This window comes from Grammomys surdaster, unplaced genomic scaffold (genome assembly GCF_004785775.1).
Source record: "Grammomys surdaster isolate TR1022 unplaced genomic scaffold, NIH_TR_1.0 125941, whole genome shotgun sequence".
NCBI classification, from domain to species: domain Eukaryota; kingdom Metazoa; phylum Chordata; class Mammalia; order Rodentia; family Muridae; genus Grammomys; species Grammomys surdaster.
The window spans coordinates 2,769,045-2,783,084 of record NW_021620763.1 but is presented as its reverse complement, the minus strand read 5'-3'; the positions used below and the strand labels follow the sequence as shown (position 1 = coordinate 2,783,084).

At 47.2% G+C, this 14,040-nt stretch overlaps 1 protein-coding gene across 1 annotated transcript in view; it reads right to left on the bottom strand.

The window, feature by feature from the left end:
* Ptgfrn (prostaglandin F2 receptor inhibitor) overlaps window positions 1–14,040 on the bottom strand; it is a 69,119-nt gene continuing 55,079 nt past the window's right edge. The window contains exons 7-9 of the mRNA XM_028753024.1: window positions 9,732–9,839; window positions 5,155–5,460; window positions 1–3,221 (exon numbers count right to left, since the gene is read on the bottom strand). Coding sequence (XP_028608857.1) covers window positions 3,055–3,221; window positions 5,155–5,460; window positions 9,732–9,839 — 581 coding nt within the window. The 3' untranslated portion in view covers window positions 1–3,054. The remainder of the gene's footprint in view (window positions 3,222–5,154; window positions 5,461–9,731; window positions 9,840–14,040) is intronic.

Genomic DNA, 14,040 nt, shown 5'->3' with positions numbered 1-14,040 from the left:
TTTAAATTAAACTTCCTTTAATAAAATAAAGACAAAAACAAATGGTGCATTGCATAATATTTGTGGCCACAGTATAAAACAACACAATTAGTTTGTATAACCTTGGATAGGGACAAAAATACACAAGACCTTCTCTTTGTCTACGGAAAATTCTGCAGACCCTTGTGTTACACACTAGAAAAGAAACCCAACCTTGCTCTCCCAGTGATCTGCACAATTGTGTGTCACCGAGAATTTGGTCACACAGTGGAAGAGAACTTACCTAAACCTCAATTCCTTTCTTCCTCTGTTGTCATCAGTGAAGCTAAAAAAAGAAAAAAAAATTCCCCCCAAAAGTAGCAAGTTGTGTAGTATTGCTTATTGTTCCTGCTCCGAAGGCGCAGTCTTTGGCTCATGGATGCCGTAACAAAATCATGGCTGCAGGCGATCTGCAAAGCAGGAGGCAAAAGCCACCAGAGAAACAGACAGAGGTCTGGGCAGGAGGGAGCCATGGGGCTGGGACGGGGAAGACACATAATATCCACATATCGGGACATTTCTAAATGAGGATTGAATCCAGCTGGTGAGTCAGGGTGCCAGCATATCCCATGCATGAAAAATCTGAAAAGTTGTTAAAAAGCCAGAGTTTGCAGTTTTCTTATTTTTTAAAAAAGTGAGTCGTGTGTGTAAACATCATAAAGTAAACAATTTAAAGTAATTTCGAGGCTTCGATCTGAATGTAGCTTAGGTTCTTTCAGTGGAAGATTTTTGTGATTAGGAAAAAATACCCAACCTTCTATAAAGTTTCTCTTTAAGAAGTGCAATTTCATGTGCCAAGGCCTGGTTCAGCCTTTCCCTTCCTCAGACCGGCGGTGCAGGGTGGGAGCCTCAGGAAGAGCGCTTCATGGGGAACACTATTTGGTACATCAAGAGTGTTTGACCACACTTAAAAAGACACACACCCCAGAATGTTAATATTCCCAAAAGGAACTAGGTCCTAGGGTTTCTGGCCCCTCTCCCAGCCCTAAGCAACACAGAGGTTTGGCCATGGCCTCCACAACTCAGGTTCAAATCTCAACATCAGACAAAAGGGAAAGGTAGGCCCCATCACTCATCTCTCACCATCAAGTACCCGCTTGGACCACTGTGGCTTTATATACATCTAGGGCTCATCTCACCCAAGGCTAAGTCTCTCTCATCCTAAGGAGGGCTGCACTGCAAAGACCCTGAATCTTTTTCAGTAATGGCATGGGCTCGAAGGCTGTTCCTAATACCTGGTTCTACTCCCCTACTTCCTGTTTGCCTGTGCTTCATGTCTGAGCCAGCAATAAGAAAGCGACATGTAGAACAACCATGTCTGCCAAAGCTTCCCCTCTTTCTTTGGCCTCTCTTGCTTGTGTGGAGTAGACCTGCTGTCCCTCTTCTTGCTACCGACTCTAAACCTGGGTGCTACCTGGGTTAGAGCCACCAGCTCAAAATCTCATCACATGAGCAGTCCCCAAAGTGGGCTCGAAACAAGCAGAGGAAATTGGGTGGCAAATACAAAAGCCACCATGGGCCACGTGGAGAGAAGGTGAGGAGGGGGACTCAGAGCATCCTGGTCCATGGTGACTAGAGCTGAACGTGAATGGCCATCTTGTTGTATTACTTTATTGCTTAAGAGAAAGGAATCTTCCCCTGCCCTCTTTGGAAGACAACAGTGTTAAACCCTTCAGAGGCAGAGGGTAAGGTGAGGGTACCAAGTGGGTGGTGAGCCTCAGTACCCAGCGGAGGCTCATGAAAGGCTATGCTGGGGGGAGAGACTTTGTGTGGCTCTGGTGGAGCAGGCTCTGGTGACCTGGAAGGTATGCCTGCCCGCTGTCCTGTTCCTGCTGGGCCCAGCCAGGCAGAGCCAGCAGCTCTCAACCCTCTTTTACAGGCCATTCACATAACACTAAATTGCTGGGTTCCCTTCGTGTTTCTAATAGGAAAGCAAATGTCCACAAAGTATACCCCTCTTCACTACCCCCTGTGGGGATCTTAAAACGACTTCAAGGACTGAAAAGGTCACGGAGAACACACGCTTGCTCTAGGCAATTTCTGATTCCTTGAAGTCAGTCAGTCTTGCAGGCAGCATTCTGCCTTCCTGTGAAGGAGCATTTGTGGCGCCCATGCCGGTCCCGTGGCCCCAGGGACAGGGCACCTGGCTCAGCAGCACAACTCACCCTGGCATTCCTGAAGCACAGTGGCCTCAGAACTACCAGAGCGAGCAAGTGAACGAGCATCTGTTCCTTTCCTTCCCCCAGTGTCCTCTTCCTCACAGACCTTCTGCCCTGGACAGAGGTGGTGGTGGTGATTTTTCTTCATATTCATTCTTAAGGCTAAGGTGTCGAGATAAGGTGCTTGGTGGAAAGCCAAATTCTAGACTCCAGGGCTGCCATATCCTCACTCTCACAGAAACAAACCCGAAAATGGAAGAGGGTAGAGAAGGAGGGGAAACAAAAGGCTTAGGGTCAAGAAGTATAGAGTTTAGGTTCCAATATAGTTTAAACTCCTGACAACAGGGTGGGGGATGGACAGGGTAGTCGAAGCCACAGTTTGCCTTGGCACAGGTCTATATCGGCTCTGGGCCAGGGAAGAGGGCAGCAGGTAGCAGCTCTCCAGACGTTAGCTGCTGTGGATGCTGGCTTTCCGGTGGGCAGGTACCCTCTTACCCACGATGACCAACTCTGAATGCCTTCGCCCTTCCTCACCGCGATCCCTCAAATCAAAAGTGATCAACACATAGGAATCAGAGGATCGATAAACCGCTAGGAGAAAACTAATTAGACGGGGGTTAACCATTAAAAAGCCGCAGCTGGGGGAAACACACACTCGATTGTTACATATCAGAAAGTGCCGTGGGAAGAAGAGCCGTATGCTGGTAAACATGTCCGCGCTCAGAACTTGACATGCAGAAAAGAGAGAGCGCCTGAGTCCCACCTGAGATTAGAGAGGACTGGTTTTAGTGTGACACACTCGGTCGTAAAATATCAGAGTCCTCTTCTCACCCCCACTGCTCCTACAGTGTTCCTCTGTCCCTCCATCTCCAAAAGCTTAATCCATCTCCATGGACATGAGCCTGCGGCGCTCCCGACGTGTCTCCCGCACCTCCTTCTTACAGCACCAATGGGAACTGCAGTACCCGATGAGGCAGGACAGGAGCCCGATGACTGTGGACAGGCCCACGCCGATCAGCAGCGGGTACTTGAAGGCGTTCAGCACTGGTCAGAAAACAGAAAAATGGAAGGGTTAGTGCAGGGCTGGAGGGTAGAGGGCACTGGCTCCCTCCCTAGTCCCCCTCCCCTACCCCCATCTCCTGCAGCAGATCTCTGCAGAGATCAGACCTCATAAATCCCATACCCTGCACCTGGCATGTGATTCAGACAGGAGCAGCTCAGCTCTGATGAAGAAATGAACAATTGTCCCCCACTCAGTTCTGTGGAGCTGGGCACGTGGGGGTGTGAGGGGGTAGCACGCAGTAAAGAGATTTTACTTGATGCCTTTGAATGTCAATTTCTTTTTAGGGTTTTGGCAGGAGATTGATTTTTAAAAGTCAGTATAAGGGCACCGCACATTGAACGGCAGATGCATCCTTTAGAAAAAAAAAAAGACTGAATAAATCAATTTCTATGCATCAAATAACTGAAGTGTACTAAGAGCGCTATTTTAAGAAACACTATAGTAAATTATCGAGCAAAGTGAATAATCATTCCCCGACTTGTTTGGTGAATCTGGGTTTTCATATGGAGTTACTTCAAGCAGAGTTTAAGATGCAAATGTGGTAGAGATTTGACAGAACTTTAGATCCCACCTCAGGAGAGACATCTTCCCTCCCCCAGTGCTCTGGGTAGGTGCCTGCCTCTGGCCAGGTCCTTAATGTTTGGAATGATCTAATTTTCATAACAGCCCCGTGGGAGGCTACTGTCACCTGTTTTCAGGAGGGGGATGGGAAAGTACGTGGATTCTGTCCTCCAAGCAGGGCATGGTTGCTGCATCTCCAAGCCGTCCAGACTGGCCGTGCTCACCTGGACGAGACCCTTTCAAGAGCACACTTACTACGTTTCCTCTAGGGGAGGTGGAGAAGTGGCTCAGGAGGCCTCTTCCCTTCACTCTGATATATAAGTGGTTAGTAATTACTGGTGTATGTGGCCGGGGGTGGGGGAGGGGGGGAGGTCTCAAGTCTTCTTCTCACTGCCTGTATTCTACCCACACTCCTGTGACACTAACAGACTCACTGGCTCACCAAGCTGGACTTGGGTGAAATTGTTTCTCTGGTCAGTCACTGTCCTCTTCATCTGAGGTGACTTTAAGTAGACTCCTCAGAAAAAGTCACCCAACAGAAAAACTAAGTGAGGAGGAGCTGGAGTTGAAAGGTCCTTCTCCTCAGACTGATTGACCACTAGGGAAACACACTCTTGGTCAATGCTTCTCCTAACCCTTAAGCATCGGGAATTCATTCTCTCCACAGAGTTGTTCTGAGTAGAGTAACACTCTGAAGCTTTCACAGGGCAGACACGTTTCTTGAGAATAAAGGGAGAGATGCCCAGCTCAGGGAGGCTTAGTGGGTTGGGATGGGGTTGGGGGGGCAGATGTCTGACCGGTTAGGTTGGTCTGGGTGGGGTGGGTTTGGTATGGGTCAGTAGAGATACTCTTCTCTTGTAGGGTTCCAAGAGGTCCCCACTCTGCTCCGGGCTCCGGGGAGCCCTTCCTTTTCCAAGTAAAACAATAGGTGATGGGGAGGTCTAGGTGAGAAGATCAGGAGTTTCAGGCAAGCCTCAGGCCAGACAGTGGAGTTGAGGCAAGCCTAGGACTTATGAGACCTCATCTAAAAACAATGAAACAGCAGGTGGGTAAGAACTGTCAGTCTTTAATCTACGGTCTCACATGGAGACCTCTCTGCCCTCACACAGGAGAAGCCATGCCCACCTTAGGATATGAGGAAGTGGGTTTCACAGAATCCCAGCCACGGCTCCCAAAAGTCCTTCCCTAGTGGTGTCTCCAGGCCAGGACGTAAAGCTAGCAAACTTGCAAAACCACTTTGACCCTAAGTCAGGCCCTAGAGAAAAAACAAGCTGGACCAGACTGCTGAAGCCTGCATTCTATGTGCTTCTGCACAACAGGGAAGATACTTAGATACGCAGAGCAAGAGCTCACCATCCATCTTCACAGTTATAAAGATGGGCCTGGAGTGGATCTCGGCTTCCCTCTGCCAGGAACCTGTTGGTGACCTCACCCAGGGAGTCACAGAACAGTAGTAGTTGCCAAAGTCCTGGTCCTCAGAGCCATGCACTTGCAGCAAGAATTCCAGCACGCTCACTCGCTCCAGGCTGACAGTACTCTTCCAGTCCCTCTGGCCTGTACTCACGACTCCCTTCCGGTCCAAGGAGGATAGGAGGATGGGAGCCTTGTCCAAGCCAAAAGAGTGTACTGCAAACCAGGATACATCGAAGGCCATGTCATCTGTGGATTACCAAGCCAAAGTGCTGAGGTCAGAGTGTGAGCAGAACTGATGTACACACTCCTGTGTGTGTAACCCTTATTCCCTGTGTGTGTAACCCTTATTCCCGGCCAGGTTTGTTCTATACGAACCTCCAGGCAGCCTGTGATGATACACCGTCACAGCCTCCCTTGTGGCAAGGCCACACAGCCATAGATAGTAGTGTGTCCAGCCTGACTACCCCCACCCTAAGGAACCACAGGAAGAGGATCTGGGGCCTCACAGCCCTGTGTGTGAAGCCTGGGCATGGTGTGCAGGGTCCCTGGGCATTTCAAGCCAAAGAACCAGAGACCGCACATACATAAATTGTAACAGATTTAAAGTTGTAGACAGTTTGGATTTTATTGTTCACTGTGGCTTGTGCTGTTTTATTTATTTTTTTCTTTCCCCTTGCAGAAGTATTTAAGTTCAAAACAAAGGGGGAAAAAAATCAAGCTGAGAAAATTGAACACAGTTAATAGTCCCAGAGAGTAAAACTAGTGGATCATGAAGTACTCTGTGAAACTGAGGCTCTAACTGCCTCAGATAAATTAAGATGGGCAGAAGAGAAAGAGAACGGTCCAGGAGTAAATTACACAATGTGGAAACTGAGGCCACATGCTAAACCCAGACTCTCCATCCCCACCCTGACTGCACCAACCCAAACCAGCTGCTGAGCCTCAGGATCCATCCAGGAGGTGTGTGGGGACTGTGGATCAGAAACACGATTGCTTCTTAAGCCAGCTTGACAAAATTCCTTTTTCTAAGGGGGAAAAAAAACCCCTGAGGACTGAGCCCAGGGCTGTGCTGGGCAAGTGTTCTACTGGTAAGCTACAGCCATGTCCTGGGACTTTTTATATGTCAGTTTTTGCTGGACAACAAAAAAATAATACCCATTCATTCAGTGAAAGTACATTAATAACTTCAGAAACACATTCTAAGGCAAACGGATGTCATCCAGACCCACATAAGACAGAAGGGAGTTCAACTCAAAGTGTGCATTTCCAAACAGGTCCAAATGATAACTCCACTACTAAGGCAGATCATCTCTGTCCTCCACCCACCCCTGGTGGCACCTCAGCAGAAACAGTTCTCAGCATGTAAGGCTCTTGAGACCAGCTTGGTTTGAATGGAGAAAGTGCTGTGGACTGATTAAATCCCTCTCAGTGCTGGGGTAGAGTGGGCTCTGCTACCCGAGGAAACTCGGCTGTCACATGGGAGTCTAGAGTGGCTACCAAAGACAAGGCACAGAGGTGTTCCCATTACATCGTTCTCCACTGTGCATCACAGGATGCTAAGGTGGCTTGCTTGAGCCAGAATCCCAATCCCTACTGGCCACATGACCTGAACAAGCCATGTTAGTTTATTGCACAATGCAATTAACAGGGTTCTAGAGACAGCTCAGTGGTTAAAAACTTCCACTGCACTTGCAGAGAACCTGGGTTCAGTTCTTAACACCTATGTCAGAAAGCTCACAACTGCTTGTAACTCCAATTCCAAGGGCTCTGACATCCTCATATAGCCTTCACAGACAGACAGACAGACACACATACACACACACTCACTGTGCACAGACACACACATACACTTTAAAAACATTTGATAAAATAATTCAACTAACTGCATGGGTGAATACTGCCAAGAACCATGCCTGGACCATGTGTTTCTGTGTGTGGCTGTGGAAGCAAGGCCCTGGAAACAGACAGGCAGGTTTTGCTCTGTGTGAAGGGGCAGTGCCAGAGATGGTGGACCCTGCAGGCCTCACCAGCACCTGGGAGTAAACTACTGGGTAGCCATTGCCACTGGGGTGGATGCCTGGCTCCCTAGGACTTCTGTTGAAAGGTTCATGTGGCTACAAGCTTGGGACCTACATGTTTTCTACGATGGACCCAGTGGGAACTAGTGATAACAGAAGTGACTGTCCTCATCTCCGCACAGGGCTGGACAGGTAGACGCTGCTAGAAGGAAGGGCACAGTACTTGTCGTCAAGGACGTGGGTCCCTCCTGTGAACATCTGCTGTGCTGGGCCACCCATCTCACGGCATCCACTGGCTAGGTACTAGATGCTGATATCCTCCAACTGTATCACCTCACCTGGGAGGGATGCCTCATAGAGGCTACAAAATGCCCTCAACTCCCAGCCACCCTGCCTCTGGGCAATGGCTAAGCAGGAAGGACAGGAAACCCCAGCTCCTTAGCAACCCTTCAGCTCCAAGTACTGTGAGCACGGTGACTGAGCCCCATTCCTTTGCACCCCCACAGCATGCTCTGGAGACCCTCCCCCTTCCCCTTGATGATTCACACTGACTCTGTTCTGCTTCAGAGCCTGACCACGGTGCCACCCACGCTTGGCCGCTCCCACCCTGCTGTGACACAACAGTGCCTTGGCTCTCAGCCCACTTATGCAACTTTCCCACCAAGAATTCCTTCTCAGAGCCATAGGATGAATGAAAAGAGAAAAAAGAAAGAAAAAAAATTACAATTTGTGTTTAATTATTCAGAATCTTCCACCCACACAGAGCAAGAGTGCAAAGTTCTGGAAAATTGTGATTTGCAAGATACCAGCTACCTATAGCTTTTGCAATTACATCAGAGAAAAGAGGTTTACATGAAAGGCACAACTGGTGACCTATTAATTTGCTGAGAAAGAGCATTTGGAGGGTTTATGTCTGTGTAGATCACAAATGAGATTTAAAACAGCATTGCTCTATGCAAACTTTTAAGGAGTTTTTGCTTGCCTTTCCCTGGCAGTCTTTCTACCCTTACCTTCATTTCCACGTTCAAAGGTACCTTTGTGCCCCTGTGCTTCCAGCTGTGGTGCAGCAGTGGCTGCTCTCTTCAGAGCCCAACTTCTCATGCTTTACAGAAGTCCTAAAGGAGCCAGGCATCTACCCCAGTGGCAATGGCTACCCAGTAGTTTACTCCCAGATGCTGGTGAGGCCTGCAGGGTCCACCATCTCTGGTTATTAGCACTGCCCCTTCACATAGAGCAAAACCTGCCTGCCTGTTTTGAGGGCCATGCTTCCAGAGGTCCACACACAGAATCACGTGAGAACTCACAGAATTTGGCTGGCTTTGTGCATGACTCTGCTAGGAATGGGGTGGGGTTGGGCAGTGTCAGGGTCACAGTGGGTGGAAGGGAGAAGGGCAGGCCTCAGCAAGCGAGGCTCTTCACAGAATCTTTGGGGAAAGGCAAAGGTGGGTATAGTCCTGCCCAGCAATAGGGACAACACCCTAAGGCCTTTAATGCTCCTTTAAGACCAGAGGAGCCAGTAAGAGAGGGAGAGCATCTGCCTGCTGAAGGCACCAAGCAGAGAATGCATGAGGGATGGGCCCAGGATTGAGGCATCTGTTGGCAAGGTTGATCTGTTCTATAAATAGAAGATTTGTAGAACTGGGGACATGGTTTGGACAGGCCTAGCATGTGTAAGGTTCTATCTTCAGTACAACAGGGAGATGGCTTTATGAAGACATCCTAAAAGTTAGAAATGACATCCCCACGGGTGTAAGCTCTCAGGGCAGACCTTGAGCGTGTTCTCTGCTCTAGCCCTGGCATCTCCAGCTGTTCTTAGGCACTGCAGGAGCCGAGAAAGAAGGAATGAATGACATGTATCAGGAAGAAGAATCTGTCAGTGGGTTTCTAACCAGGCCACAACAACCCAGGAAGAGTTCTACTGATTGTCCTGAAAAGTGTTTCAGGTCTCACAGCAGATACACAGCTTCACCAAGCCACACCAGCGACGAGTCAGGAAACGTGGCGTGCTGGCTAGTTTTCTGTCAACTTGATCTAAGCTACAGTTATCTGAAAAGAGGGAACCTCAACTGAGAACATGCCTCCAGCAGACCAGGCTATAAGGCATCTCCTTAGTTAGTGATTGATGGGAGAGGGCCTAGCCCATTGTTGCTGTTGCCATTCCTGTGTTACAGAACAAGCCATGGGGAACAAGCCAGTAAGCAGCACCCCTCTGTGACCTCTGCCTCAGCTCTGCATCCAGGTTACTGCCCTGTTTTGAGTTCCTGTCCTGACTTCCTTCAGTGATGACCTACAACGTAGATGTGAAGCCAAACAATCCCTTCCTCCCCAACTTGCTACTGGGTCATGGTACTTCACCGCAGCAACAGAAACCCTGACTACGACAAGTGGAGATCAACAGACAGTCCAAACCCTAGTTCCTACCTCTGAGTGACAGTGACAGATGACAGGAGAAACATTTACAACATGCAACAAGGGAGGAGGAAAGATGGAGGGAGGTACCTGGGTCCAGCACGGCTCCTTCCACAGTGACGATACAGAACAATTTGATGAGATCTCCCCGGGTGACGGATGGCGTGTCTGAATGCACAGAGGCGTTAAATATGGGACCTGGAAGACAGTAACATGTAAGCTGCATAATATTCTTTCACACAAGTTCAAATTTCATTCCTAAAGCTCTAAGAACATCTAAATGTGGTTCTCTTTTCTGGGAACTGGTCTAGAAAGAACACAAAACAGGCCTTCTAAGATCTCCTTTCTCTTTGCAGAGTCAAGTCGCATCAGGGACATCTACCTGAACTCAGTCTGGACTAAATCCGAACAGAACTTTCTCTGCTCAACAATCACGGCTTTGCTTGATGGATATGCTCACTTTGCCTCCGAGTTGGTAAGCTTGGGCTGGTTTCTTGTTCAGTACAGTTCAAACTAGCCAGGGTGGTTACAGACCAGAGGGTCAGGAGCTGAGCCACACGTGCTTTTGGTCACAGTTGGGTGAGTGGCCTTGGTATGTTCTGCAATACTGATGCGGACAGAACCCTGAGACCCCAGTGTTAAAGAGCTGAAATCCAGTGAGGAGAAAGAACCACCAACAAACACTGGAAATAAAGTATGGTGGGGCACTGAGAAAATGCCAGGATTTCAGGGGAAACTAAGACAGCTTGGAGAGTCCTTTAAGAAAACCACCCAGGTTGGGGAAGGCAGGGCGCAAATGGGAGTGCTCTATACTTGTGAGTCAATTTTGCTGTGAAACTAAAGCTTTGATATACATATATAATACACTATCATACATATCACGTACATGTACGTACATGTGTGTGTTTGCATGTATATGTATATGCACATCTAGTTTAAACTAGCAACAAACAAAACAGAACAACATCCTCCACTGAGAGAGGCTTTGCCTCACATCCCCCGGGGATACCAGTGGGGACTGATGATTACGTTAAACCTACCTCTGATTCCCTCTTAGGTAAGGGCATTTCATAGCTCAAGCCAAACGGATCCCGACAGCTTAATGCTTAACCTTACCATCTCAACTTCTAAAATCTAGGAACGGGAAAATGGGAAAGAAAGTTCTAGGACATCGGTGCTCTGAGATTCTACTTGGATTTTCAGGAAAGCATAGATAGGTGGCCAGCTCTATAAATAGAATATTGCCAGACTCATCACCAGCTCTTCTGATCTAGCTCATAGAAGCTGAGCTAAATCTTACTTGAGGAATAGGGACAATACTGTTTTCTTGTTCAGATTACCAGAAAGGAAAAGTATCTGAAAGTATGTTTAAAAACATCCATAAAAAGCTACTCGCCCCATCAGGAGAGTGTGCGAAAGGTCACACCATCATAAGGCAATGGGCTGAAATGGCTTTGGCTCTGGTCTCACTTCAATCTGATGACTAATAATAAGTCATTAATCTGCTTTCCTAGCACTAAGGATATGAATAATTTGAACGGTAAAGAAGGCTGGTTATGGAGGTAGGGGTGTCAGGGAGACCTATGGACTTAACTCCAGAAGCTGAGAACATGGCCGGATGGCAGTCTCAGGAACAGGAAAGGAGACAGAAAACAAGCACACCACCTCCTTCAGAGGCCTAGGCTCTGGCCCCAGCTCCCTTTGTATCTCATACTCTGGACGTGCTCTGCCCAGGACTGTGTGGAGAGACAGGGCCAGCCTTACTGCCCTGAACCAGTTCTGTGGAAATGGCTGGCAATGTTGTTTCTGTCAGCTCAGGGTGGCAGTGGCCATGTTCAACAAGGGGATTAAGATTTTCCCTTAGAGACTTGGTAAACAACTCCGCTCAGGACTTTCTTTGAAAGTCTGAAAGCATTCGGGTCCCTTCTAAGAGAACCCAAGTGACCAAACACTGACATGCTATACTGATTTATGTATTTTTCTTATTTAAGACACTGAAGAAAGACTTACCTAATTTGAACAAATGTCACTTTTCTTTATATTTCCAAAGAAAACCCCAAATGCCTTCTGGGTCACAAGTCATTACTCCCAGTTCCCCACTGGTGGCTGCCGTGGGAACCAAGGCAAGGCTTGTGAGAGGGTCTGTGCTCTGCTCACAATGCAGACAGGGCTGGGGAAGAAGGCCTTCATTGTAGCAAACAATTCACAGTAGTGGATTTCCTTCTAATGAAATCAATAGCTCGACATTAATATGGTCATTATCCCAGAATAATGGGATATTTAGAAATATTTTCATTATGGTCTATTTCTGTGGCAATTCTGTTTTGCAAGGGAATTTGTCTAGTTAACTTTGCAGACCACAGACTATGACTTGGAATATTCAGAGAACAGCCAGAGTCACTAGGGGTCCCTGGACTCCTAGTCTGCCGAGAGCATGAGGACTTTTAAGTACAAACATTGACACAATCATATTCCATACTCCATCGCCTCTCTAGGGAAAGGGTGCCACAGCAGCATCTTCCTGTAAGCAAACTCTGCATCCCATCTGCATCTCCAGCCATGGGGTCACAGCTAAGTGATGCTACTCTATACAGTCACTGGGCTGTCTACCTAGCATTTATTATAATAGGAAAAATGACTGTCTCACATTATAGGGGGAGGAAGTGGGTCATAAAAATCACATGTCTAGCCAAGATTTCAAAGTCATGAAGATAACACTAAAGGGAAGTTCTAGAAAGATGAACAAACTAAATTAGTGTTTCACAGGGCAAGGTGGAGGTGGGGTGTGATGCTCTACTTTCTACTGCTTGGCTCTATTTCAATTTTTTAATTGTCATTTTTATCTTAAGTGTATGCCCATTTTGTCTACATGTACATCTGAGCACTACATGTGTCTCGTTCCCATGGAGCCCAGAAAGGGCACCAGACCCCATGAGATTGGAGTTATAAACAGCATGTGCTGTGGTGTGGGTACTAGGAATTGATGCCAGGTCCTCTGGAAGAGTGCCAAGTGCTCTTAACCTCTGAGCCCTTTCCCTCTATTCACACATTTCTATATTAAAAAGAAAAAGAAATGCTATTTTGTTTAAAGGCTGACTCTTACATCATTGTGTTTAAATCTCATGCTAGCCCTGGGTCATAAAAGCCATGATCTAGTGGATCCCCTGGGAAACTCAGACCCCACTAACAAGAGGTCAAGGCTCGACATTAGATGATAGCATGGTAGCAGGACTTCTTTGTCCTGGATCTTAAGGAGGACTACTGATGTACAGGAAGTGGAGGCTCTTGGGGTTCTTCACTGGGGACAATCTGGGGCTCTACTGTTGGGCTGGTCAATCAGGGGGCAGCTTCTAATTAAGGAGGGACTATGACAATTCCACAGACGGTACAGGTTTTAAGCAATCCATTAAAGCTGGAAGCAAAGAGCTGCCATGGTGGGACTCAAAGAATTAAGAAATAGACCCAATATCTATTCCTAATCCAGAAACACACACAAAGGATTTTATATCTCCCCTCTTCCACAAAACTGAAAGAAAGATCAAACCAATGTAAAATAAGGTGGAATTGACTGTAGAAAGAGAAGGGCGGATACATAAGAAAAAGGACAAAATCATGTGATCATCTCAATAAACATAGATGCAAGGGGAAAGAAATCATTTGATAAGTCAAGAAGTCTCCACACCTTTCCATGATAGAAACACCCAACAAGGCCCAAGTGTGGCAGCACAGGCCTTTGATCCCAGCACTCCGGAGACAGAGGCAGTGGATTCTGATTTACCTATAAACAGTTGTGAATGATTTAAGGATTTCCTTTTTAAAAATATACTTTATTTATAATTATGTGTATGGGTATATGCACATGACTGCAACTGCCCAGAAAACTGATTCCCCGGGGAACTGGAGTTACAGATGGGTGTTGAGATTCTGAGAACCACACTTGGATTCTCTGCAAAAGCAGTATGTGCTTTTAACCATTGAGTCATCTCTCTACCCCCAAAATGTGAATAATTCAATTAAAGCATCTTGTTTTTGATATATGGATTCAATTAATGACAGGATTTTTATAGATAATATAAATGCATTCAAATCCCTAACTGGCATGTAAGGCAGATTAGTTAGGACTGCTGGTGTAATATTCACAGAGGAAAATTCTTCACATGGACTGTCTGAATGAGATTGGGGATCTAAAAGCATCCTCCCATTGGAACTCATAGATAGGTGTGCCAGAGCCTAGTAACACACATACATGGGTGTGTCAGAGCCTAGTGTCACACACACAGACAGGTGTGTCAGATCCCAGTGACACCTAGACAGGTGTGTCCAGGTGTCAGAGCCTAGTAACGTACACACAGGTGTGTCAGGGCCTAGTGACACACATACATAGACAGGTGTGTCAGGG